A 27,698-nucleotide genomic window follows, 5' to 3' on the forward strand; every position below is an offset into this window, starting at 1 on the left:
CCCTCATCTCCTCTCTTCTAACTTCAAACAAGAGGAGGTGTAGTCAGGAAAACAAAAACCAAGTACCACTGGACCCACATCCACTGGCCGAGGGAGCCTGTTTAAGGTGCTGAGACACAGGAGGACACCAACGACAACACAGAGTTCTTCTTACTTTATTTCTTTGTTAAAATTAAATATTTCGTGGCTGCCAACAGAGCAAATCGCACCGTGTTCAGACTTCCCTAACCCTAATGTGCAGTTTCCAAAACCAATTGAACAACAGCATATTGAAAATACTCCCCAGGCTTCACCCCCCCATGGAAGCCGACGACATTTGTATTATTAAAGACAGAACTAGAAAAAAAATATGCCCATAACAATGTTTGAAAATGTATTCGCTACATCGTTAGTCCCAACATCCCATTTCTGCTGCTCTTCAAACTCTCAAGTAAACAATCAGCTCCCCCGTACTACCCTGTCTTGTCACACAAATTACAAGACACTTCAACTTTAGGTATCATGCAAGTCAGTAAAAGAGCTTCTTTCCGAGACACTAACACTGAAGATTTGTTCCCCCCCTCCCCAGACGTAAGACCCTTAAACTCTTCTAGAAGTGGCAGTCTTCTCCCTCAGACCCAGTGCAGCTGGCGAAAACAGATTAGAAAAAGCTACAGAGAGAGAGAAGGGGAAAAAAAGAGAAAAAAAAAGAGGATTAGCAAAAAGAGAAAGGCATTCAAAGAGCAGGAGAGAGAGATGCAACACGGAAACAGCTGACAGAGGAGAGATGGCACCTCCCTGTGGTACCTCTGGTACTTCAAGGAAATCACACAAGTAAAAACCTTTTTTCGTTAAAGTCTCTAAAAAGACTTCGCAAAACTTTAAATAACATTCTAATAACACAGATGGTCAGGAAGCGACCTGCAGTAAGGTTTAAACCCCCACATTAAATGGTTCGGGTTGGAAGGGACCTTAAAGATAACCCAGTTCCAACCCCCTGCCAAGGGCAGGGATGCCTTCCACTAGACCAGGTTGCTCAAATCACTGACAGACTGATATGGACTGGCTTGGGGAGCAGGCCAACAGTCAACAACACAGGAAGAAGTAAATTTTCAAATGATTTTAATTTGCTTAAAAAAACCAAAACCAAACCCAAAAACCAAAACCATCAAAGACTTATGGGGAATAAAATTGTATTCACGGTGAAACAGAATACCTGAGAAAATACACTGCAATCAGGAGTTTTAACTACCTTGACTGCTACAAATGACAGACCATTGCTGGTTCTGGGTTGCTGCACAGTGTGCTGCTGCTGTGCACAGCCAGCTGGACTCATGTGCTGTACACAGACACTGTTCACAAGGCTTCTGCAGCCCCCAGACCAGTGAAATGCTCAGCACTACACCCAGCATTACCTATCCCAGCTGGGTCGGAGGTGTGTTTATCGTCTGAAAACCATGGGTTTAAGGGGTTTTGTTGAAGCTATTTGGCAACACGCAGCCTGATCTTACAGCAGGGTAGGGACATGTGGGTTCACCCACTTACAGCGAACTCAGCCTGCACACAGTGCACAAGGAGCAAGTCTGAAGTGGAAATGAGGATTACATGCCGGTAATTCAGGTAGCATGAATTAGCAAAAGAAAAAATACAAGCAAATTAAAACAGATAGGTGATGAGACTGACACTAAGTATAAGGAGAAAGGAGCTTTTTATCTCTCAACTATGGGATAATTAAACTAAGGTGGTGTTATTTAATGTCACCAATAAATAAATTTAATCTGTGCTGTTATTTTGCCAGCAAAAAAATAACTCACAGAACTTATTTTGACATCCCTTACCTATCTGGGAGGAGAGGGACCAGGAGAAAGGGGAATCCCTTAATTGTAGGGGGGAAAAAAATAGTAAGATTTAAAGCTGCAGCATCTTAAGCCTCTTTAGGACTAATTTTACATTGTTTAATAAAAGCAATAACCACCAGTACATAGCAAAGCCAAAATCACAATGAGGATATAGGAGAGAGCAAGGGTAACACCATGGAAAAGTCACAGCTGAAATGCTGTCACGTTTTATTAGACCCTCCGATTTAACAAGTAAATGAAGGTCCATTCCAGCCCATTGTATTCAGGGGTAATTACTCAGTACAGAGCCATGGGTTACTGTAAAAGAAGGGCAAAGAAAACAAAAAACAAAAGAAGTAAATGTTAACCAGAATTCACTGTCTGAAGTCTTTATTCAAAACCAAAACTCATCCAGAAATACACAGTGAAGACACCTGCAGGCAAACCACAGTTGCACTTGGCCAGAGTGGACTCCTGACCCCAGTGAGCAAAACACCCTCCTTTTTAGTGCAAATCTTGCAGTAAAACAAGGCCTTTGCTGAATAGAAAAATATGAGAAGCAACCTGTCAGCACCTGTACACTTCTAAACAGATGCCAAATAAAAAAAAGGTAGTAATTTTTGCATTAAAACCAGAAATGGTTGGAAATACTGAGAAGAAAGTCAAACATCATCGTCTTTCTTCACCAACACTGGTATGTACAGCAAGGTGACCAGCTTTCCCTGAGATTGGATCCAGGATGTGCATCCAGGCCAGCACACTGAGAGGGAGACAAGGCAAGAGATCCTTCGTGACCCCTGCAGCATTCAGAGAACACTTAGTTGCAGACCGTGGATCCAAGTTTGAGATTCCCCCAAGGTTGGGGACTAGAGGTTGGGACTCAGGCCCACGCTTGTGAGGATGTCAAAAAGTCCTTTAAAACCGAGTCACACAAGGCAGCGCAGGGGAGTAATGAGGCATTAATGAGGCAAATTAATAAGGGGAGAGGGCAGCCAGTCCCTGGAGACAGCATGTCCCAGCCCATGGCAGTATCAGTCCCCTGAGGTGCTGAATGCTCAGCACCAAGCAGCCACGCTCTGCTGCCATGCAGCCCTTGCACATGGAGGAGGAGAGGCAAAGAGCTGAGCAATGAAAAGAGAGGACACCAGCTCTGCGAGCCTGCTGCTGCCCAAAGGGAGGAAGTGTCAGCAATGAGCATCTCTTGCCAGTTCCACGTAGGCTGTTGCTGAGTTCTTCACAAGAACAACCATAACCCACAACAGCCAACGGTGTGGACTCTTGCTTAAAACAAAATGGTGAGCGCAGGAAGGGAGCAATGAGTAAAGGTGAGCAAACAGGCACAATGGCAAAGCTGCGTGTTAACCAAATGTGGGGGCATTCGCTTCTGGTGTGAAGGGAAAGGTTCTACAGGAAACCCGAACTGAAAATGAAAGAAAAAGGCAGATTAATGGTTTTATGGATTAATGACAAAAAAACCAAAACCAAACAAACACCACGAACAAAACAAGAACATAAATGTTTCCTAACACACAAACACACAAAAAGAAATGTTGCTAAGTGTTAGTAAGGTTTAATTTGATTACAAAACATGCTTTATGCAGACACACATGCACACACACTCAACAATGGGATGAACCAAATTTATCTTCTAAAACAATCCTTTTCCAGTTTTGCAAGCTACAGGACTCATCAACTGTGCCCTGTTTGTATCCTTGCAAAACAGTGGAGCCCTGCAATACTTTATGGATCAATATGGAGAGTATTTTTCTGAATGCTGGAAAAGTACCATATATACATATTTAATTTAGCAATGACAAATGCCCATTGAAAAAGACACTGTCTGCATTTGTATAGTAGGAACAAAGAACTTCATTTGATTTAAAGCCCAGCACACAATAGTGTACAGTTCTGAGGACTGCCAAAAGCAATCCAAAACCAACAAAACTCAGTAATGTTCACTCTAATTGCACTTTAGCTGTGCCTTCATACTCAGCACCAGAATGAACACTGTTATTCTTTGAGCTTATTTTTCCACATTCAGAGCCTGATAAGCAGAGGATTGTTCTTTTCATTGTTTTACAGTTACCATTGGCAGCAGAGACATTCATTCAACCAGACTGCTCAAGACAACTGTAAGCTCCAGTTTGAGCCCGTGTAAGACCCTTCTGAAGCTCTTCTGTTAAGTGGAACATCCCATTGAAATTAAATTCAAACGCCTCTCACTGACAGCGTAATGTTTACTTGCTTTTCCATTTCCCTTGGTAGGGCCAAGAGGGAAGGAATCCTGGAATCAGCTTTTCCCTATTAAAGGGCAGACCATAAGTTAGTTTGGACCATGTCCTGGAGAGAATGTAAATCCTGGTTTTGTCTGCAGGGAAGGGTGGACTCAAGGCTGAGTTCTCAGAGTATAGTTAAGTGCTGCTGTTCCAACATGTTTCTTCTCTGAGAGATTTGCGCACCTCAGCCTGGGGTGCTGTCACCCTTGCCTTGGTTAATAGAAGCAAGACATTCCTATGAGAGCTTTCTTTTTCCTCTCACCAGAGAATCAACAGCAAATTAAAAACTCTCAATTAAACACACCCAACCTAGTTGTAAGCAGACCACTGTCATTAGCAGTTGAACTAATAACCCTAATGAGGATGCTGTTCTCCTGCCAGGCAGGTGCATTTCTTACACATCTTAGTTTAAATGAACCTTTATTTTACAATAGATGCTGGCACTTTGTACTGCAGACGCTTGCGGCCAGGCTTTTTAACCCTTTCAGGTGGCCTTATCTCCTCCACAAGCCTCCTCACATACTGAATACAGCTCTCATCTACTACTAGCCTCACCCTAGCCATGGACACGCTTGGCATAGATCCATGTCTGTCCAATACAATTGAACGTCCAGTCCATGAGTTACCAGTCTGACTGTTAAAAAAGTCTCTCAGTTTATCTTCAGAGCTTTCATTATCTGCTAAATGCTCAGCCCATCATCTCTCATGGTTTTGGACAATCAACTATAATTGGTCAGCAAGTGAATATTGGTTTGGTTACTCGACAGTAGCTTCTTTAATGCCCCCTCATACATATGTACTCACACACACACTCATACACACACAGAGTCTGGTGATTCTCTGGTGCTATAGGACAAAGGAAAGCTCTGGGTATGTCAGATTTTACCATTTGTTAGTATGTGGAGGGGAGGATAGAAACTAGTCTTGCACTGTAACCACAAGTTAATACTCTAACTTGAGGGGGTGGAAGGGAAGGAAAAAACATTTTCATGGCTAGCTGGGTTCTGTCATCAGCACATCTCCATAGCAATTGTTGCCATAGTATCAACATGGCCTATGGGATTAAAAACTACCATTTATTTGTAAGGGAGATGGAATATAGAAAACAGAGCCAACAAAGTGCTGGGAAGGTTTAAAAGGAAGAGGATCTAATCCTTATTTTTCTGTGTTTCATGCCCTAATACTGAGTCTCTCTGCATTTTACTTTGCAGAATCTTTAAAGACAAATTTCACTGCAACCTTTTCCCACAACTGCATTATGTAGAGAGAGACTGGTAGAGCATGTATAGTAAGGGTGAAAGCAGAGGAAGGCACAGACAACACTGATTATAGGCTTCTGGACTTGCACAGGGTCTGCTTTTTTAGGAACTGTAACTGATCCCATTGTGAGGTCTATATTAGTTAATGACGCTTACCAGGACAATGTGCCTCATGCACCATGCAGCCAAACAGCAGCTAACTGTAAAACAGCATATGTGTAAGAGCTAATCATGATGATAACGATGTAACAAACAAACAAACAAAAGAAACTAAGTCATGATTAGTGCAAATTATAGAGCTTGGGTTTAGAAGAGTCACCCGTGAAAGAAAAAAGCCAGTGTACTGCCAGCTACTAGTAAACAAGATAAAATTAAGCTACAGCTTGTGAAATTTATGGATTGTTAGAGATATTTATGATCTACATACTGAAAGGAATTATTAAGGACAAATGAAGAAGTTACGGAGTAAAGAGAGCAGCACTATTTCTAACAGCTATTTTCCTGGAGTAGAGAGAAGCCCCCTAATACCAAGCCTTACTCAAGCACTGACCTATCTCTTTCATGGAGTTTTCTGTGCTTTTCAGAGTCCTAAACTGACACGGATGGTACCATGTGAATGTGCTTGGTGTCAAGGAGCTCTTCTAGAATCAGAGCTGCTTCTGGGAACAAGAGTGTGACTTGGCCAGAGTGACTGATTGCTTTTACTATAGGGCATGTCATCTCCCTTTTCTGCATTCCTTACCCTGACTGACTTCAGTTGTATATTCCTTACACAGCCCAATCTCCCCGTATGAAAAGATAGCAAAATTCCCTGAAGGTAATTCAGAAGAGCAAATCAAAATCCACAGTGGAAAAAGGAACGGACAAGTGAGAAAAGGGCAGCACTAATTGCTCATCACAAAAGAATGTTGACATTGAAGCAGCTCCAGCTCAAAACTGGAAAGACTAAACCAAGATCTCATTCTGGTTATTGGGTTTTTCCTCTCCTGTCTCATTTGATTCCAGGCTTAACGGCCAAGAGCTATTTTCCCTGACAAACTTTTTGGGCATGTGCCATATTGTTCATATTAACAGCACTTCTCCACATACTTAAGACCACGTTGTGCAGGCAAGATGTACTCTGGATTTGCCTCAGGGATGTGCAGAGAGGGGATTATGGCAGTGGTACAGAAACCAAACCCTTCCTTATCTGTGCACTGCTCTTTGCACACATGCTAAGGTGACACAGCACTCCATTTTGGGAAACATACCACAGTGAGAAGAAAAGGAACTGCTCATTGCTGTGTGAACTGGGAGAACTGTTTCACCTGTACAGCTGGTTACTCTTGAGCAACTGAGGAGCATTAGGAGGCTGGCATGGGCACTGCAGACAGCACAGATCACAGGACCCTGACGAGGGGCTGGATACTGTCACACCAGTCCCTGGCATGGGGAACTCCTGCTAAAGCCATGCAATATCTTTCACTGTTTCTGTGGAGGGCAAAAAGCTGTGCTTTAGGGCTGGAGAAGAGTACAAGCACTAACAAGGAGCTATGACCTGTCCCCTCATTTTGCAGATTCCAGAACTCAAGGCTATTAGTCGCCCTCATAATTTCCACAGTATAACCTTTCTCCCATCCTAAACAAATAACACCCTGAGACAGGAAACACTCCTCTCTGAGGATAGTGGGAAATCCCTACTATCCACACCACATCCCTGGCAGCCAATATTGTTCCACTTCATTATAAGCACTGTCACACCAAGGGAGGAGCCTTGGAATCTTGGGGAATAAAAACAAGTTCATCCTCTCCCATGCTGTCAGCAAGCAATGAGGGAGGTCAGCAGCGCTCCCTACTCTTCAGGATGACAGCTAAAAGTAAAATGCTTCCAGCTACTGCTCAGCCTCACCAGAGACTAAATCTGTCTGCAAACTTTCCCTTGATAAGGACTGGCTAGGTTGGGGAACAGAAACACCCAGAAAAATAGTAAAGGAGAACCATTCCCAAAAGCAAATACCATGTATTACCAACTTACTTTTTCCTTTCCTTATCTCTTTTAAGAGTTTGCGATCCTCCAGCCTGCTGAGCCTGAGATTGGAGCAATTCCGCTGCTGTCTTCCTTTGTTTAAATGCATTTACTTCATCATCCAGAGACTTTTTCTTATCCTCTAGCTTCTTTTTTTCATCCTGATGCAACTTTTTCAGACGATCAAACTTTTCGTGCAGCTGGAGGAAAAAGAAAGAGGTGAGCACGACCCAGCACTACCAGGTATTCCCTTCACAGGAAAAGAGGAAGATGGAAGGGTTCCACGAGACCTGAGCCTGCAAGGCTCCATTGGTCTGTACATAGTTTCTAGCCCCCTGAGCTGACACTGCTTAGAAAAAGGGCAGAAAAAAATCTCCTTCCACAACAGCTTACAGACCAGGCAGTGTTCTAGTGATGCACCATTGCACAGACTAATAGAGGATTGGGAGAGTATAATGGTAAAAAAATATTTAATCCATTTTCAGGGGCCTTATTCCGCTTTAAAGGCCAGTAAATTAATGGATTTTTCACAATGCTCAATGTATTTTTTTTTATGTAAGAAGCTTATATCTGGGGCTGTTTCTCTCCTTGAATTTTGCCACACTGCCACTCTCCATCAGAATCAAGACTATGCACTTTCATATGGTGCAGTGAGTTGTACACTACAAGCACTGTGATTCTAGTTTTGTCCTACAGGATGAACACCTTAATGTCCCCATGATCCCAAGTTGAACTTTAGACTTCTTAGTAAGAAAGTCCTAGACCGCACTCTGCAGAAAGTACTTCGGCAGCAGCTAACTGCTTGGGAGTAGATCTATCACTCACAACTGTGAAGAAACAAGTAGTGCAGTCTTCACCTCTTTTTCAGCCTCCTTCAGCTCCGCTTCTTTTTCCTTGACCCTCTGGACAAACATTTGCCTCATTGCCTCTTCCTTTTTCTGCAGTTCTCCCAGAAACTCGTTTCTTTTGGCTTCATAAGTTTCTTGTAAGCTAAAAAGAAAGGGAAATCCAGTGACATGACTTGGGACAAACACGGCTTCCCCTGAGCCTCTGAAATTAGGCCTTTACCATGAATACTGCTTGTCCACAGCACACCTGCTACTCACCCACACACGTGTGCCTGTGGCCATCTGTATCCAACCTTTTCTGAGGTCTGTAAGCTACTGCACTTTTCTGTCTGTTGAATGCTGGGCAATTCGAAGAGACCAACTGGCAACAAACACTAGCTCAGAGGGACACTGCTGTATCCCTACAGCAGACATTTCTACTCCTATGCTTGCAGTTTCAGAGTCAATCCTGAACACGCTGTCTGGGTTTTTACCTCGCATTCAGCCAGCACCTTTGCTGAAGTCTGGATTTATCTGACCTGGCAGGTATTCTTGCTGCACTGCTTCTTTATATGTTCTCTCAAGGACACACACACACACATACAGTGCATCCAACAATGCTTCTCTCAAGCTCTCCTGTTTCCTCAAGGATCCTACCTGAAAGGTTTGCTGTCTGGATCAGTGTCCTTGAAACCCATCTCTTCCAGCTTGCATCGTCGGTACAGCTCATAGTGGCGTGTGTGGGTCTGTTCACGAAGGTCTTCCATATTTACACGGATCAGCATCTCCCGCAGCTTCACAAAATCACAGTGAGCTTCATTCTCCACTGTAAGAAGACATAAGGATAAGATGGGGGCAGAAACAAAGGTCTTTTCCCATATTCCTTACCTGTCTACTCCTCCAATAGGTTAACAGCCCTTCTGAGCAGAGAAAACTGTCACTATAGGCCTGACACAAGGATTTAACAAAGGATAATTCCTAGAGAAACATTAAAAGTCCAGCAGAGCCTTACTTCTCTTATGAGAGCCCACTGCCTCCTGGCAGAAGTGTCACCATTCATGCCATGAAAATCCCAGGGCTCAACTTACCTTGCACAGTGCCCCAGGGGTACTGACGAGCTTTCATCATTTTGTTTCCTATTTTCAGCTCCTCTGTGCTCCCGATCACTGCAAATGGCAAGTGGGCCTGGAACACATTTAGTGATACCCACGTCAGTCTCTCTCAACTCTGGCTGCCTTGCCAGCACACAGAGATTAGCACAGCCACTGAGCAAGACAGTCATTATGCACACGCTGATCTCAGGGAGTCTAGTCACTGACCACTAGCCCAAAACAAGGGGGGAGAAGGGAGGGTCTTTTTGGAAACCTTGTTAGTGCTACCACTCTATATCCTCTACCTGGCTGATCCTCCCAGCCACTGGTTCTCAGGTGAGATGAGCCAGTGCAAAATGAGCATCAGAATGACAGCTCAAACAACATGCTGCGCGGCTCTGACTGCGGTGCTGTCCCAAGGGCTTGCCGTAGCTGAGAACATCTGCACAAGCATAGAAGCAATAAAAGAGGTCTTGGAGCCTTCTTGATTTTATCCCCTCACAACTCTCTCAGCTCACACTGGAGCACAAGACACATCGCTCTACTGGATCATGAGATCTGTTCTTCATCCCCAGAGTAACAGCTCTTTCCTCCCACTTGCTTCAGCTGTGGCAAGGAAGGACTGAACACAACCCTGCAAGGGGTCAGCCTCCACATCCATGTATGCTTAAAGGTCTGCTTCGGGCTGAGCTGGGAATGACTCTGCATTCCCTGGGGCTGTGCTAAGCCTGCCCCATACTAACACTCCACAACCTCATGCTTTCTGCAGCTGTGTTGGGATCACCTTTAGCACCCCCCCACCTCAAATCCCACAGCACTCAAAACTGGTTCTGAGAAACCCAAAGGAATGCCAATGGATTTACAAATCCTCCTGATGTTGATGCTACATGCAGCCACTACTAGATGGTTGCACAGCCAGAGGACAAAGGAAGCCAAATCCAGGGATCACATGCCTAAGACACTCACCCAATGCAAGCTCAGCAGAGTCAGAACAGAAACACTCCCAACACCTCTCTAGGCTCAGAAGACCACACCTTACACTCATTCCCCAATCTCAGGCTGCCAAGCAAACCCCCAGAAACTGCCATCATACTTTGCTGCATATCTGTTGTGCAGTAAGTGAGATCTCTCTCCACCTCCGCTTGCTCCTGGGAAGTACACTGCATCCTGCCAAGCTGCAAAGAAGTCAAGTGCAAGGCTTCAGCACTTAAAAATAAAGTTGCCAACTCCCTGCACCCACCTCTTCTGCTGAGTTTTGTGCAGTGACATTTGTTGGCTATGATCTTTTAAAGCAAGCTGATCTCTAGGCAATTAAAAGGGCCCCAGGATATGGATATCCCCAACTATATGGAAGATCAGTGACCCTGGACTGCTCTCAAGAGCAGGTAATGAAGTTTCAATTCCACAGGTTATCTGAAAACTTGGACAAGTTTACAACAGCTGGTACAAGCAGAAGACTTCAGAGATGATGTTTCCTGCTTTTGGAGTGTGGCTCATACAGTCAAACCTTAAATACTGCAAAACTGCCTGCAAGCACTCCCAAAGATGGGCTCTTCAGCTTTCATGCCTCAGCCTCCCAGCTCTCACATAGGACACGTAGAGTAAGTGGGGCTGGTGGTCAGTCTGATGGGACCATGCAAAGGCTCTGTGCAATGCAGCCTTCTGGGTCATTTCCCATGCTGAGCTAACTCTGCAATCAAGCTGACACACCAGCACCTGGAGGGACACAGGCCAGCACGAAGCTGAGCGTGCTCTGCAGGAGAGGGCAAGCAGCAGGAAAAGGAAAGTGGTCTTGCAGGTTGAAGGAAGCAGCTTTTAAGGAAACATCAGCCTAGGAGAACAAAGACTGTCCTTGCCCTGCACAGCCTCACTATCTGATTTCCTATATGTCCCTCAATAGATACACATTAGGACAAGGAAGGGGTTATAAGACTGGGGGTGGAGGGGTGGGGTGTCTGACTAGAAAAGCCCACCAGAGAAGCAATAGCCTACCAGAAGGCTCTGATAGCCTACGCTGATGCTACGAGGATTGGATGCCTGTGCAATCCTCTGGTTTTAAGACACAAAACAACAGGGAAAGTGGATTTCAGAAGCATCCCAATACAGGCCACCAACCCCTACAGCAACAGTGCTGTTCTGGGAGAAGAGGAAGCACTACGTCACTTACATTCATTGTCCCATTTATCTCCGCCACTGATTCATCATCTGTTGGGAACTGGTAGATCTGAACCCCGTTACTAACCAGTTCACTTGTGATTTTAATTTTAAATTTGGTCAGCTCGCTCTTGGAAATGGCATCAGATTTGGCAATGATGGGAATGATGTTCACCTAGAAAAGAACAGAGTGGTAAGAAGTCCTCAGCTTTGCTCCAGGTTGCTTTTCCAAGTCTGCAATACAACTTACAAAAACTTAAAAGTGCTCCATAAACATATAGGCTTTATCTGCCAACCCAGTTATCTCCACTGGTGTAAAGGCTACTCAAGGAGGGGAGATGTCCTCTGGAAAAGCAGCACATGGTGAACCTGCCCAGTAAGAGTTAAACAAGCCTACCTTGCTGTCAAGCTTCTTCATTGTTACCAAGTCCAGGGATTTCAGCGAATGGCCTGTTGGAGCAATGAAGTACAAGCAAGCGTGTATCCGGGTGTCATGGTAGTTGTGCAAGACCCTTCTTATCTTCAGTTCTTCTTGCAAGTATGCTTCAAACTGAGCATCGATGAATTCAACAATGGGCTTATAGCTTTGATGAAAGGAAAAAAGAAAAGACTTATACATCTCACAGTCGAAGAGGTGCTCCACTGCTTGCTTTCAAGAAACAAGCTGTTTGTTACATTTCACTTCCCAAGACCAATTGTCTCAATCTCCCTTCCTCCTCATCAGTAAGGAATTTTAAAGCTGCACCACTGACAAGGAGATGTGGTCCTACAGCAGATACTAACAGCTGGTTTGACAAAACACAGTACTGGAAATTCAGCAGAGGACAGGAGACACACTATGGACTCTCACGCTTTGAAATGTAAGGGTGCAAGGCCATCAGAAACACAGAGCCTGTCAGATTCACAATGTAAATGACATCAGTGCATCTTAGAACTAAAGATAAAATGTAACAGACCCACAACAAAGCAAATTCCACCGGCACACCCTTTAACAACCATGCTCTAGCCACACTGGGTAGTGAGCTGCCAGAGATACTTCCCCAAGGTATCTCAGTGCACATTTATTGCTGGCAACATGTAAGAGCCCTTCCAAAAGCGGGTGTTAAGCCAAGTGGTTTGCTTGGCAGCTTGTGGTCAGCACAGCACAAGGAAACAAGCACAGATGCCCTGGACCTCTCCACTCTTCCCACCAGATGAATTTGGGCAGAAGGCTGTCAGGAGGGCAGATATTGATCTGACAGCATGAGAAAAGATGCTGTAATAGCTGCAGCACTGCTGACACACCACAGCTTCTGCCCGCTCTTCTACCTGTCCCATCCCAAAGAGATGACAAGGACAATCCATGAGAAGGAAGGAGAAAAACTTTACAGCACAGTCTGACCCAACGAGGGCATGAGGAGAGACCCTGCATGAGAAAATCAGGTCACGATACAGCCTCTCTTCCCTTTCACTCACCTGTCCTCTTTATTGATCTGATCACCAAAGCCCACTGTGCTCACAATAGTCAGTTTTAGGTTGACATTGCTTTCCTGCAGGTCGTAGGTACTGGATTTCAGCTGGACCCCAGGCTGTGAGTGAGATGCTGGGTCACCTTCAAACTTGGTGTTGAAAAGTGTGTCCATGAGGGTGGACTTGCCAAGGCCAGTTTCACCTATTTGAGAAAAAGAGCGTTGAAATGTTCTGCTGAATATTAACATGGCCAGGCCTTTCAGCTTCCAAACATTAACAGGGGTAAAACTGTAGCAGTTGAAAGCAGATCTCATGCTCCAAAAGGATCGTCTGGCAAACAGAAAGCTGTGTACAATGGGAGGTCTGTATTCCAGGCAAATTACATTTCACAGTCTAATGGCCATTAATATCGTTAGAAAATAGAGTTGAAAAGGGAGAGGTGAAAAGGCAAAGGGGAAAGCATCGTTCAGATCCTGCACAAACCCACGATCATACTACAGCAGATGCTGTTTTCATTAAAAAGTAGGGCTTATTGCCATTTCCAAATAAAGATGCTCCAGATCAATGCCTCCAACAAGCAGCCACTGAAATAGCCTCCTCCTGTGCAGAAGCAATGAGAACTGGTCCTAGTCCTCCAGCAAGTTGTGCAGTTTTTCCTGTACTCAGAGCAGATTGAGTGGGGGATCACCTTCTAGACTGGGAGGGGACATTTTCTGTACTATCTGGTTTCCATACCTTAGGAGCTACACGCTATACAACACTCCAAAATCTGCTTCCAAAAGCTCTGCAGCACTGAGCTGCACAGGGAACTATTTTCTTGTCTGTAAGGAAGAGACAAATCCCAGTCTTAAATTTATTTTAAATACATCCCAGGAAGAACAAAACACAACCCTTTGTGCACTCATTCCACAGGGCAGCCTCCCTTACCACGCTCTGACATCGGGGCCAGCTTTCTGTGCTCCAAGGATATGACTTTGTGAGCAGCCTGGTCTGCTGCCTTGGAAGGGGTGCTGTGTTTGGGGAAAACAGGGATTTCTGAGCAGCCCAGCTGGCTTTTGCTGGAACTTCAAGAGAAGCAAGTGAAGGCTGCTGCTCCAGCCTGCTACAAGACCACAGGGAGCCTGTGTCTGGCTGAAGCAGCCTTTCCCTCCCTCCTCAAGCCCTCAGCTCCCAACCAAGACAACTTCATCATTTTCCTACTTTGCTCAGAAGAAAAGAGCTTCTTATTTTTGTAGGTTTAGAGCTCTGCAACAGATCCAAACTTGCATGAAATGCCCAATTCAACAAGGGGAAACTCCTCCCCATCCTCCCCTGTCCAAATCTCAAAGCCTCACCCCTGCAAGCAGGCAAATTCCTCTCTCTTGGCCCCAGAAGAGACTTTTCTCACTCAAGGCTGAAGTACAGGACAGACAGGGCAGGGAAAACATCCTCTGCTCTGGAAACTGAGCAGTGTCTGATTGCCACGATCATGTATCAGGTATCTTTCTAGAGGCAGCAAGATCCACTAACATTTGAAAGTCAATGTACACCTTGAGCTATGCTCCACCACTAAATAATGCCAGTTACAGCCAGAACAGGCACAAGTCCAGTTGCTCTTTGCACCAATCTTGGTTGCAAAAAAGAAGACAGGGTCAGCACCAGGAGCTGGAATCGCTGCAATCCCTTGTGCTATGTCAATGCATCAGCCAATTCTACACCACCACAAACAGAGAGCACCAGCACAAGGGACCCAGCAAACCACAAGGTTATCTCTGTCACTGAATGAGCTGGACCACCCAGAAGACTCGTGGCTGATCATGTCAAACCCTTCATTGACTTGGAATCTCATGCTCTGGGCTTTTGGGGTACCAAGTGCCCCAAAAAGGGAGCAGGTCACAAAGCACTGCCCCAGTTTGAACTGAGATGTTGAGGGTTAACAGCAGGCAGCCTGCATGACCTGCCAGGCCCTTCTCAGGGATGCCAGGAAAAAGCAGTGTAAAAAAAAGGCCAAAATCTAAACAGACTGAGAGGGCTGCAGCATTTCCAGAACCCCTGCCAAGGGATGGGTGGGACAGAGCAGGGAGCTGGCTGCTAGCCTGGGAATGCCAGGAACCCCGATGGGGCATCTCAGGACAGGGGAGCTTCAGTCCTGAGGTGCAGGAGCTTCGCCCTCCCACTGGCCTGCAAAACCTGCTCTTGTGCTGCTGCCCCAAGTTCTCCACCTCACAGCCTGGTGGGCCCCGCAGCAGGCTCAGATCCAGCAGCCTGTGCCCCAGGGCTGGAGGACAGGGGGGCAACACTGGTGATCAGGGCAGGGAGCTGCTCTCTGCAAAGGATACACACGGTTGTGTGTAAGCCGCACTGGCTTCCAGGCAGACAAAACACCCTATAAAACACCTCTTGTTTCTGCCTCCCTCCTTTTTGGTGAAAGGGGTTCATATGAGGTCAAGGCTATTGTTTAAATGCATCTGCATCCTGACCCTGCTAATCGTTGCCTATGTTAAATCAATCTAATGTGTTGTCTCTAGCATGAGTGACTTTAACTGTCTGGGGGAGCAGGAGAAGTGCATAAGAGATACAGACAAATTTTTAAGACAGAACATGCTTTTATACTCCATCTCATGCCAGCTACACAGGGCCAGCAACAGCAACTCGGAATTCACACACTTGGGGTTTCATCCTTGTGGATGGGGAAGGTATTTTGCCATAGGTGGGAGTTGCCTACCCAAACCCCTATAACTTCATGTTTGAAACACAAAACACCCAGCCACTAACATGGCATCTCAACCATGGAGCCTGCACACCAGAAATGACATTGAACCAGCAGATACACCCGTCCCCACAGTGTGACCCCACTGACACAGCATGGGGTGATTAAAGCCTGCCAGGGAAGAGGAAGACTGGAGGAGAGAGGAATAACTGTCTCAGCTACAAGGCAGACGATGTTAACACTGACAGAGCAACATGAGACCGTAAAAGATTGAAGATGTCAATAAAGTGCTTCACTGTGTTAAGTACGGCCAGAGCTAGGGAGCAGTGCTATCTGAAGGCCAGAACAACAGAAGGGAGGGTTTCTGAATGTCCTTGGAGCTTCTGCCTCACACAGAGGCAACTTTCTGCTGGCTGGAAGATGTAAATGGTGCCAACTGCTTCTTGCATGGACAGAAGTCCAGATGGAACAGATGGTCTGATGAAAAGGACAAATAGTCTGTGCGTGTTCCAGCTGACAGCACTGGAATCTTCTCCAAAAAGCAGAAATGATGAATGGGGATTAAGGGAGGCAGAATCACCATGGAAAAGGCAGCGGTGTATGCAAACGAAGTGAGAGGCATCCCTGGCAGGGAGATTATTTCCTGGTGTGAGGCTTATAGCACACATGTGATTAGATCTCAAAGCTGTACCTGGGGATTATGCAACTCAGCAGTGGTCTGCTCTCCTGCAGCAGGACTGACAAAGCACTGTGAGGAGGACAGGGCAGGGAGAGTGACCTTTAGTTAGAGGTCCGCACCTTGACGCTCTGACAGCTACTGAAAAGCTGACGGAGCCTTTCATAGTGAGATGGATTTCTGCTATTAAGGCTCATGATTTTCAGAGGCACGATAAAGTGGCAAGAGACACCACACCAGTGAGGCTCTGGACACACATCAACCCCACACCAGTGACCAGGAGGCACCATCCACTATTAACACCCAAGAACCTGCCAGGCTAGAGACACTGTGCTGGGCTCCCCACACCTCCTCCGAGTTTCCTGAGACAGGCTCCCTGCTCCAGTGCACATGCACATGGTGTCTTCAGTGCTCTACAGAAGCAGTTCATCAAATCCCTCATTGACTGAGCAGGGGCATCATTTGCAAAAACACAGCTGGGACAAGGGCCACTCTCTTCTGTTCAGCTACTGAAGGTGAGGTGCTACCACACCTGTCTCTGACACTGGCCAGTAGCTAAGGTGGAGGAACAGAAGCAGCTGTGCAAACAGCAAATGCTTCTTCCTCTGAGAAGTTCCCAGCTTCCCAAATCAAAACAGGTATCTTTGAGCTGAATGCACTTTCATGGCTTCTTGCTTCCACAGAAACTTTGGCACCCTAAGCACCCCGCAGCAGTAAGCTGAATTATAACCACAAAAGTTGTGCTGCCTTTTTTGTGTCTGCTGTTTTGCTTTCCCCCAGGACATGTTAAGTGCAAAACCACACAACTGCTCGCTGTCCCCCTACTCTACATCAGTCAGGATTTAAGAGACCCCAGTCATATCATCCTCAGTCAATTCTGTATGAGGACAGAGGAGCCCTTGGAGTACTTCCCTGTTCAAAGGCATGGACCAGCTTTTATGAGAGTGCCCTTTCACATGACAGCAACACCCGTCCTCCATGAGATTAACAACTGTAGCTACAGATATCAAATAATTCAATCTTAAAGGAAATGTATACGCATGCACAGCGCTTTCATGTGAAGAAATGGGAGCTAATCCAATGTAGCAGGTTGACTGGGACAAGCCCTGAGGCAGCTCAGCCTGATAAGGCCATCTCTCACTGAGAGGAAAAAATGATTCTTTTCATCCAATAGGCATGCAGATACACTCTGTGATTCACCCATCAGAAGGCAAAGGCTGTGCTGCAGGGGCAAGAGAAGCAACATGGGCTCATAAAAGATGCTGAAGTGCCTCAGAGGACTACCGGGCTCCCAGACACCAGTGTCCATCGCAGGGGACCAGCAGCAAGAGCTAAGGAGTCCAATGGCTTTTTGATTGGAGAAACCCTGTTCTCTCCTCAGTTGGCTGCACCAGTGACCACAACACCAACCACGGGCAACTTCCAGGCTGTACAGCTCAACACCCCACGGAAAGCTGCCTGCTGGAGAGCAGACGGCAGCTCTGCATGAGGGAACCTGGGCTTATCCCTCCCTTCCCCAGGCAGTGAGAGCTCTCACACACCAAGGGGAGAAGGCTCACTCATTTGGAGTGAGGGACCTCAAGCAGTTGTGGTACAGCTTGTGGGAAAAGAAAGACCTGCCTCAAAATAGCCGTTTCTCATTGCACTGAATAGGCTCGTCAGAAATCCCCCTGCAAATGCCCTGAGAGAGGAAGGAAGAAACTCCTGCTTATAATGGTATTACCAGTATAATGCAACTACAATCTACCATGGCCAAAACTGAAAGAGCTTACATTAACAAACATGTCAAGCTTTTCTTCCTCTTTCTTTCTCCCATCTCACTGAGAAATACAGACAGCACAGAAGGTCTCAGCCATTAAATGCTTCTTCAGCCTTTGCACTGAACATTTTATCATGGAAGCTTTAGGAAGAAAACGGTTGTGCTGAGGAATAAAATATCAAAAAAAACATCCATAACCCCTCACTTCTTAGGAAAGGTTTGCTCATTTATTCTATCTTTGGCTCTAGTCTCAAAGGGGAAACAGCTTTTAGCATGAGAAGAGCTAAAAATTGCCCCCCTCTGGACGTGCTGCTAGGAGTCATTTCTGAAGCTTTCTTTGGCTCTTCCACCAGGAGCTGGAGGAATTAGTGGCTCAGATCCAGTGCAAAACTGTCACTGCGTTTTTTCCCCCAACAGATGCCACACACAGCTGAAAAACAGGGGGCAATGAAGTGCCTTTCTGTCATGCTTAGTGGCCTTATTATGGGATCAGTTCATCTACTTGTTCTGTAGGCTCCAATCCTCACTTGCTCCCTGTTCTTCCCATTTTCACCTCAAACTCCTGCTGTACAAGTGAGACCCAATGGAATAAATGACAGATGGATTCTGGGAGTTTTTGTTTTATTTCTTTAGGTTGTTTAAGCGTTTAGCTTTGTTACTACAAGCTAACAGAGGCACCAGACAACTCTTACAAGGCATTTTAAAGTCTGTCCTCTTCAAATGAAGATTTGTGTATCTTCTTCCAATGAATCTTACTTTTTCTATAAAGTTTCTTTATTTCAAGGTTGACCATGTCTGCGTTATTACTATTCATAAAAGTGACATTAATAACTGATGTGCATTGATCTTGGTGAGTCCTTGTTATTCACATCAACAAGCAATCAATGCATTCCATTTCCATCCTGCAAAGAGGAAAGCAGAGGCATTCAACTCCTTTCCACACATCAGAGTGAATATATATCACAGGAGGCATCCATTGCTACACCTATAACTTGCAGGAAAAAAACCCCAACACAACAGCTCAATAAATGCAAAAGGAAATACTTCAAGACTTCAGTCTTTAGGATGAGAGTTTCACTAGGTCATATCACATTCATGTACTGCGGAAAGCATCAAGCAACTCAGCCTGACAGTGACCTCCACTTGTCAGCAAAGTTCATCATCTCACAGGAATGCCATTGTCAGGGAAAGTTTTCTTCTCAGCTCCATTTAACAGGGCTCAGCTCCCCCCTCCTCACTCTACTCCTCTTGTCTCAGACTTAACCCTGTCCTGGGCAAACACCAGGTCCATACCATGAGCTGGACCTGTCTCGGAGTGTACAGACAACCTTTGTGTGGGTTCAGAGCTGACCACCAGCTGAGCCCCCAGAAGGTGTCCACAGCTGCAGCTCTCCCCTCTGTCATACCAGGCACTACTGAGAGCATCTGCAGACAGGGCTTACTCGGAACAACCATAGCCACACAATATCCTCCTGCACCGAGATGCAAGGCACCATCATCAGTAAACCAAACAAATTGTCCTGTCACACAACTAATTCCCTATTATTAATTTTCTTATCTACCCAACCAAACTGCTGAATAAAAGCCACACAAGATTTTACTTCTGTCACCTAGGAGTGCCTCTGAGGAGGGACCATTTGGGAACCTAACCCTGGGGAAGACCTGCGAGACAGGCAGACATTGCAGGGACAGACACCAAGTCCTACTACAGCGCCAGGCCGCAGCTGAGACCCAGACCACATGGCAGCCTGGATAATCATCTGACCAGCTAAGGCTTGGCCAGACACTATTTTAATTTAAGTATGCACGGAAGGAGGAGGAAAAAAAAATAGCTCTTAGTGATTGAAGAGGAGCATGACTGGTATTTTGTTAAAATAATTACAATAATAACTCAATACCTAACCAAACAAAACCTCTGAACAAAGGTCTCTGGCATGAGTACCTATTTTCTTTTAAAAACATGAAATTCCAACATACTAGGAAAATAAAGATCATAATCAAAGCGTGGGATTTCAGGTATTTTATTTCTATGGTTCCCCGCTTGGTAGAAAGCCATACTGCATAACCCCAGCAGGGATTTCCCAGGGCACCAGTAAATCTTGTTATTGAAAACAGTACAGTTGGGGAAATTTAAATCCAAGCTACCTTGTTAACAGTCACCTACAAGCTACATCCAGCTGCAGAGAAGCCCTTTTCAGCAAGAGAACTTCCCAAAATGGAAATACTCACCCACACACAGGATGTTGAAACAAAACCCATGATTAACTGACTTATTAACCAGCTGGTCAGGCAAACTGTCAAATCCTACGTGTCCGGAAAGCGGGACAGTACGACAGCCTTCACCCTGAAACACAATGAAACAGTTGTGTCATGTTCAAGCAAAATACACTTATCTGTATAAATCCTTAAGACCTCCCAAGTAGAATCAACTGCACAGTCCAAGCAGAGATTTGCACGTACACTGTAAATTGAGTCACTGTGCTTCCCTCTTCTCCAAAACTAATCCAAGCAGCACAAACAGCATGTTTCATTTGGGGCACATTAGAAGATAGCCCTGTCAGAAAAACATTAAACTGTGCAAAACCAAACACAGCTACTGAAATAGGGGCAGCAAAACCTTTGTTCCTTGAGAAATTACATAGACACTCATGTCTCACACTGAAAACAAAAAGAAACCCCTGTGCAAAGGAACATATTAATGATCCCTCCACCTATAAACATATTGCAATTCACTTAATGTGAATTGTAACTCACATGTAATTCACATTCACAACTTCAATTATAGAATCTCGCTAGAAACAGTTAGAAAAACTGTACCTACATCTAGGAATTGAACAACCCAAACACTCTGTCTCTGCAAAGCTCAAGTGCTGTAGCACTGGAACAGCAGAGAATACAGTCTTCAAGCTATCAAATGCAGGGATATCTCCTATATTTTTGTAAAGATTAAGATCTCAGACTGCAAACAGAAGCCTTTCCACATCTATAAAATGGCCATTAGCACCAGAAAATTGGGGATTGCTGAAGGAAGCTGCATGGGCAGGAGGCAAAGCCATTTAAAGCAGAAGGTCTTCTCCAGCTCTGAGTGCTGCTATGCAAGTTTCAGAGCATATCTTTCACAGCAAGGAACCAAACAAGAAAAAAACATGCAGCCCCATCAGAAGGGAGACTGCAGAGGAGTTTGGGAACAGCTGTACCCAACTGCCTGCTTGCAGGCATGGGCTGCTCTTGCACAGCCACCCAAAGGACTTCATCAGAAGCTGCTCCCACACCCTGCTCCTCCCTGTGCCCAACAACACTAACCCTGTCCCGCAGCCAGGCATCCCCTTTCTGCCCTGGGGAGCAGAAGAGCCGAGCTCCAGCTCCAGCTGTGCTCCACATCCAGCACAGATGTTTGCTTCTGGAGGGGCAGGCAGAAACTTTCACCTGGCCATTGCACAAAGTCCCATCTATGTATGCCAAGGCACTCCATGTTCCAAACATGCACAGAAGTAGTAACAAACCATAGGCAGAGGCTCAATCTCAGAAATGGCATCATGTAACATGGAGAGTCAGTGCTAGCCCTGTATATTTGTGTGTACTGGGAAGTTCCCCTCCTGCAACTCCCCAGTAACATATTTTGCTTTCTGGAACAAATGTATTTTAGTTTCAAACACAGAAAACTCCCCACTGGCCTTTCAGGAACATCACTGGTTTCCAACAAATACTGCAGCCAAAAGGCAATAGTTCATAGGGTGTAATTTAAACTTACTCCTTCAGAATCATGTTTTCACGTATCTTGAAAGACTGGTTATGGGGACAGACATATTGGTTTTCCTTCTTCTGTTAAAAGCACTGGTATTTTAGGTCAGGAAAACATCCCCAAGGACTGCATTTCGCACAGTAGCTTGCCAGAGTATGATTACTTGCCTCATTACTGCTTTCCTGATGAGGGCTTTTTCCCCCAAAGAGGCTCCAAATGCACTCCAACCATTAACCACACTTACCACTTTGTGATGTGTAAATATGTTTTCCCTTAGCCATATTTTGTGTATCAGTCTGACTCTTCCTGCCAAGATGTTCACCAAATATGGTGCTTTATTAATTCCTGAGCACCGTGCCTCCAAACGACAAGTTCATCAGGAAGGTGCTCAAGTTCCCTGGCAGGTTCTGGTTTTGCCTTGTGAGGATGCAGCTCCAAGGCCCAATAGTTCACAAATAAACAGCTAAAGCAGAAGAAAGGGAGACTGGCAGGCATGCAGACCTTGTGATGATACAACCTCTCCCAGACTGCTTTCATCAAAACAAAAACCCAGCACTGGAGTATCTCATGGCAGTGTTTGATCAGCAGCAACAGCACCATGGCCCAGGTGAAGAACAGATGGGTGGACAGAGTCCACAAAGGCATGAGATAGAACCTCAGGCAGAATGGGAAGGAGAAATATCAAGCGTATTTTTAATACTCAGCCATAAAACTGCACCATTGGAAGACTGAACACTACTCTCCCCAGGAAGTGTGGGCAGGAATGTAGGCTCTCATTAAGAACAAATCTTTTCCTCATCCCTAAATATAAGTGTGATCCAGATGGAACAAAATAAATGGTAGAAGTTAAAGCCATTCTCAGCTGAGAGGAGGCATTTACCGTCACACAGAATTCAGCCTGCAAGTAATTTCCTGTAGCCTCTTTTTCTAGTCACCTGTGGTTTTATAATGCAGTTAAACCACAGTTCACATCTGCTACAGGCCAGGAAACAAGTACTGCAAAATCTGATTTCCAGCCACAGCAGCTGAGCCTTCGTGTTATGTACGCGGCCAGGAGGTAATATTCTGCTCCTTTGGCTAAAAACCCAAAGCTGCTTGGCCAAGGCATCAAGAGATCAGATGCAGTGTGAAAAAATAAGCAATAATGTTTTAAGATCAGACTAGTTTTGACACACATCAGAAAGTTGTCAGCAATTACCAAACCTGCAGAGAGAAAAGAAACATTTTCTATCTGATCCACCAAGAACCAGTGCAAGTCACCAGTCTTCATGCACCAAGTGGTGTCAGTATCCAGAACACTGCTATATATAAACAGCATCACCATAAACAACATATGAACCCAGCAATTAGTCATCCTGCCTGTACATTAAATGTGGATTTGGATCACCTTGTTCAAAACTGAAGGAGAATACGTCAAGTTTATAACCTTTTTGCTGATAAAGTGCTCAAGAGGGATCTTCATTATTTATCTTCAACAACAATCTTTCAGGTCAAATATAAAACATATAAAGAGGTACAAACAAGGTGAGCAAGGCTGAACTATTGTATGTGTGAAGGCTTTTCCCAGGAGCATCAGTGAGCACTGGATGGCCAAGAGTCCTTCCAAACTCTTTATTTTAAAGTTAGCATCTCCTTGGAACTAAGACAAAGACAGGATCTCTGGGAAGCCAATGTGAACACTGGCACCACACCAAGACACCAGATGCCTTTTTATTTCCCCCATATATACAGAGTGACCCCCCCCCACGCCTCCAGGATAGAATGGGCTGTTGTTGCTTGAGAGGAAGCAAAGCGTGTTTACCACAAACAAGATTAGAAGAACAAAAAGAGCAGCATGCTCTCTTGCTGCATTACCAAGCAGGGCTTTTGCAGAGTGAAAATAAGGAGCAGGCTCTTGAAGAGGTTACTTTATTTTTAATGTCTTTGGAGGATTTACACACCTTTTGTTAGGGCTTCTCCATGCCACAGAAACCACTGCTGCCACTCTAATTCTTAGAGAGAACTAATCAGAAATATATGGAAAATACAAAGATGTTATAATAAATTACTCCAAGCCTGAAAGCACTACACATTAAATATTAGTTTACACAGAATGGGCCAGATTTAGACTCCAGGAGTTCAGATCATTCCAGGGTCCTTAGGATGAAAAAAAAAACCATGAGTAGAGGAAAATCCTGCTGAATGTGTGTCTCTGCCTTGATCTGCTTTACACAAGCAGGTATAGCACTGTCACCTGATATCCTCGGAGCACTAAGAGGGCGTTACCACAGAGCTTGCTTCCTAAGATATGCAATGGTGCTGCTCATTGCAAATCTCAGCACTCCACATTCAGAACAGTTTCTGGTGCTCTGGACTATGGGAACAATGAGAAAGACACCATGTCAAAGGAAAAGCCTCCACTTGGTGATATTCGGGCAGAGCACAGTAAATAAAGAATGCTACAGCTCTGAACCAAAGGGACCCAAGTGTCCAAATGAGCCCGCACAACAAGAAAACGCTCCTGAAGACTGCAGTACAATACTTCTGCATGTAACTGGAAAGGGTGTTTCTGCTTAGGAGACTGACAGTTGACATCTCCCACTTCTGACACAATTTCCCACCCCTACCCAGATAAGAATCACTTCAAGCGCTCAGGCCTTAGAGACTCTCTGCAGAAGATTTCTAAAGGGCTGCAACAAACATTAACAGCACCATCCCGCAATGAAAACAAATCAAGCAATGCTCATGAAGCTCCATCACCACTGACCATGCCGCCAGCTGCCACTCCCTCCCCTCCGCCACCCCAAAAGCTGAGACACAGGCTTAACCCCTATGCCTGAGACAACTCTTGCACAAGAAGCTAAATGTCAAATCCCAAAGCAAGGCAGAACCTGAATTCAGGCTTCCACATTATCTTTAAGCCAGAACACCACCAGATCCCTTCTCACACTCTAAGTGTTAGGGCATCCACTTCCCCAGACTGCATTTGGCTCTGATTAAACAGCAAATTAGAGCAACACTTCTACCAATTACTTCTCACTTGTACAAGTGTGTAATTCTCTTTATGCAATGGCAGAATTATCCAGCAGACAGTATAAACATCCTCCACAAGATAAATGCAAAGAAGGAATGTAAAGTGTAGAGAAAGACTTAGTATTTGTTTTCCTTGCTTGGCTGATAACAAATCATCAGGCACATATAAAAGAACAGAAAAGTGGGAGAGAAATACTTTTGCATCAGCCACCATGGAAAGCAAGAAGCATCTCACCAAAGCTCCTGACACTGACCACCCTCTTCAGGCACATTGCATCATTCAGAGACATTCAACATTCACAAACAGCCAAGTGCTTCCAAAATCTCAAATTCTGACAGCTCTTAAGATTTCTGTATGCCCCTGCGAACACCACATTCTCTGGATACGTTCCCAGGAGAAGTCTCCTCCAGCAATTAAAATATCAGATTTTTCTGACCTGTACTACAGAGATTCAGAGTTAGACAGTGGCCTGTGAGCCAGTCCTCTGCACCCATGGGGAGTGCTTGAATCCTGCACCCTCCATGCCGGCAGAGGACACGAGACAGGCTTGAGCCTGGCGGTGAAAGGACCACCCCAGGAGGGGGCTTCACCAACTTGACCTGTGGGTTAGATCAGGGGTTTGCCGGGACAGGGGCAGGGTAGTGACCCCAACATCTCCTCATACCCAGCCCCAGCTCTCACATTTAACCTCACTGGCAGCTCTTACATCTGCTCTGTGCTCCATGAACCATGGCCACAACCGGATGCCCAAGACCTGGCCTGCCAGGTTGTCTGTACAAAGACATTTTCTATTTGCAGCACGCTAATTTCATGTCCAGCTCATAGCCAGATTTCCCTTTTGCCTTTGAAGAGGCTGTGCTGTATCATAATTCATTCCAGGCCATGAGCAGACATCTGAAACTCCTGTACATTATCTTAGGAAAGCCTAATGCTCAATTTCTTTAAAAGACAGGGGAGCAAGTGAGTCACTTTACATACCTTGGCAGTCACATACAAGGCAACGGGCATGGCCAGGAGGAAATAACATCACAAACTGGCAAGGAATGGCTATGTCTACTCGTTCAACAAGACTAGGTCCATGCTAAAATGTACTGCTTTGAAGACGGAACAGCAAGCATTCACCTCAAGTATTATTTGTGTACTAACACACGGACACCAAAGTTGGAAGCCTATCAAAACACGACAAAAAGCTTCCAAATGCAAAACTGAAACAGATTCCTCCTTAGCATTACTCTAACAAAAGCAGAGGTGGCTCAACTCCCTCTGCTCCTCTTCTGGATAATTCTCTGCAGCACACAGCAAGCTTTGTGCCACGCTGGAAGGCTGGCGAGCATCAGCAGTGGAAGGAGTGGCTGTGGGCAGCAGGGATGACATCGCAGGGGGACCCTTGGGGACACGGTGCAGCAAGGATGCGGTGCCAACGTACAGTGAGAAGTCCAACAGCTCTTCCACAGCGCACGGTGCTGGATGGATGGATGTCCTTCCCTGCACCACGCACTAACAGGCACAGATAACAGCTTCTTTGGGGGGAGAACAGCATCCCTAGAGAAACACGGATGACAAGGGGCGCAGTGCCCACCACCACCCTCTGGCCTGGCAAGCGGCCTCCAGCCCTGGGTACGGGTGCAGGGTGAGGCCTCCCCGGCACTGCAGTCCGATCCGCCTAGGCATGCAGGTCCCTCAGAGGCAGCGGCGAGGCCCAGGGACGCAGGTACCGGCAGGGCAGGACCCCCGGGCCCACTCTGATGCAGGCAGCCCAAGGTCGCTGGGCAGGACTGCTGCCCCACAGTCAGCGGTAGGGACCCCATGCGTCTTCCCAAGGTAACCGCTGCTCCCCTCAGCGCGGCCCCCAAACCACGACCCTCCCGGGAGGCCGCCACCGCTCGCGCCGAGCCCTAGACCCGCGGGAAGTGCCGGGCCGGTGTTCCCGCAGCCCGTGCCCCACCCGGCGCCCCCTGACTCGCCCCAGACCGGCCCTACCCCCCCCCCCGCTCCGGCCAGGCGCTCCCGCCTGCCGGCCCGTCCGCGGCCGGCCCGCTGGAGGCCAGCGGCAGCAGCGCCCATGGCCCGCTCTCACCTGCCGCGCCACCTCGGCCGCCGCCATCGCTACGAGCCCGCCACAGGTCCCACCCCAGCCGAGCGGGCGGGCGGGTAGCTCCGGGCGCGCCCACCGCGATGCCACGCAGGGTAGGGGGGGAGGAACGCCGATCCGGCCCCGCCCAGCCGCGTGCCCCTCGCCCACGCACCTCTCCCCACCCTGCCGACACCCCACCCAGCTCGGTGACGACGACGCCGACCCGCTCCGGGAAGCGCAGGGCTGCCGGTTCCCCCCGCGACTGCCTGCGATGGTGCAGCCCGGCCTGCGGGCGGGGCCGCGGCCGCCGTGTGGCGGGGAGCTGCGGGCTGAGGGCGGGAGGCAGGCGGCAGAGGCGGGTGGGGAATTGGGGGTGTGAGACCTGGTCCAGCGGCTCCGCGGCCCCAGAGCCACGTCCAGGCCCGCGGGGACCCTGCCTGCAGCCCGCACCCTGCCCGCTCCCCGCTTGGCGGAGCTTCCCCCGCACTGACTCTTCAGGACCGGGGGGGGACCTGCCGAACTGCCCTGTGTCTCCTCTGGTAACGTGGGCCGCGGGATCCCACAGCTGCGTGTGTCCAATTCTCTGCCTCCCGGAGCCCACAGAAGCCACCAACAGCCAGCGACAAAACCAGGCATTCCAGAAAGGAAGCAAGGGGACAATTACGTTTTCACAACCAGTCATTTGGGCTTTATGGGATGGTACCGGCTCCCCACACATCCCAGAAAACCTGGTCCAAGTGGTTGGAGAAAGGCAAAGCTACTTAGGGGCTGAAAACCAGCCTGGGGCAGGTTGGAACAAGGATAAAACTTAGGGAAGGAAAGGAAAAAGGCTTGAAGGGGCTGGTGTGGCTCTGCCTGACCAGCCCT

The 27,698-nt window shown here is 46.7% G+C and overlaps 1 protein-coding gene across 8 annotated transcripts; it reads right to left on the minus strand.

Annotated features, from left to right (window-relative positions):
• Window positions 1-191: 191 nt before the first annotated feature.
• SEPTIN6 (septin 6) lies at window positions 192-26,964 on the minus strand. Of its 8 annotated transcripts, XM_080624543.1 has the most exons (12): window positions 26,835-26,849; window positions 26,184-26,299; window positions 20,232-20,346; window positions 12,885-13,080; window positions 11,827-12,013; window positions 11,443-11,604; window positions 9,273-9,369; window positions 8,842-9,010; window positions 8,215-8,347; window positions 7,367-7,557; window positions 5,509-5,552; window positions 192-3,237 (listed from the first exon to the last, which is right to left on the minus strand). In XM_080624543.1, exons 2-11 carry the CDS (start codon window positions 26,295-26,297, stop codon window positions 5,549-5,551), a joined length of 1,368 nt encoding a protein of 455 aa, XP_080480669.1. In that variant the 5' UTR covers window positions 26,298-26,299; window positions 26,835-26,849; the 3' UTR covers window positions 192-3,237; window positions 5,509-5,548. The 8 variants fall into 8 exon arrangements, with proteins under 8 accessions (XP_080480669.1, XP_080480666.1, XP_080480665.1 ...); XM_080624540.1 differs by lacking the exon at window positions 5,509-5,552 and having other exon boundaries at window positions 192-2,135; XM_080624539.1 differs by lacking the exon at window positions 5,509-5,552 and having other exon boundaries at window positions 192-2,355.
• Window positions 26,965-27,698: the final 734 nt, after the last annotated feature.

This window comes from Psittacula echo, assembly GCF_963264785.1.
Source record: "Psittacula echo genome assembly, chromosome: 8".
Taxonomy (NCBI): domain Eukaryota; kingdom Metazoa; phylum Chordata; class Aves; order Psittaciformes; family Psittacidae; genus Psittacula; species Psittacula echo.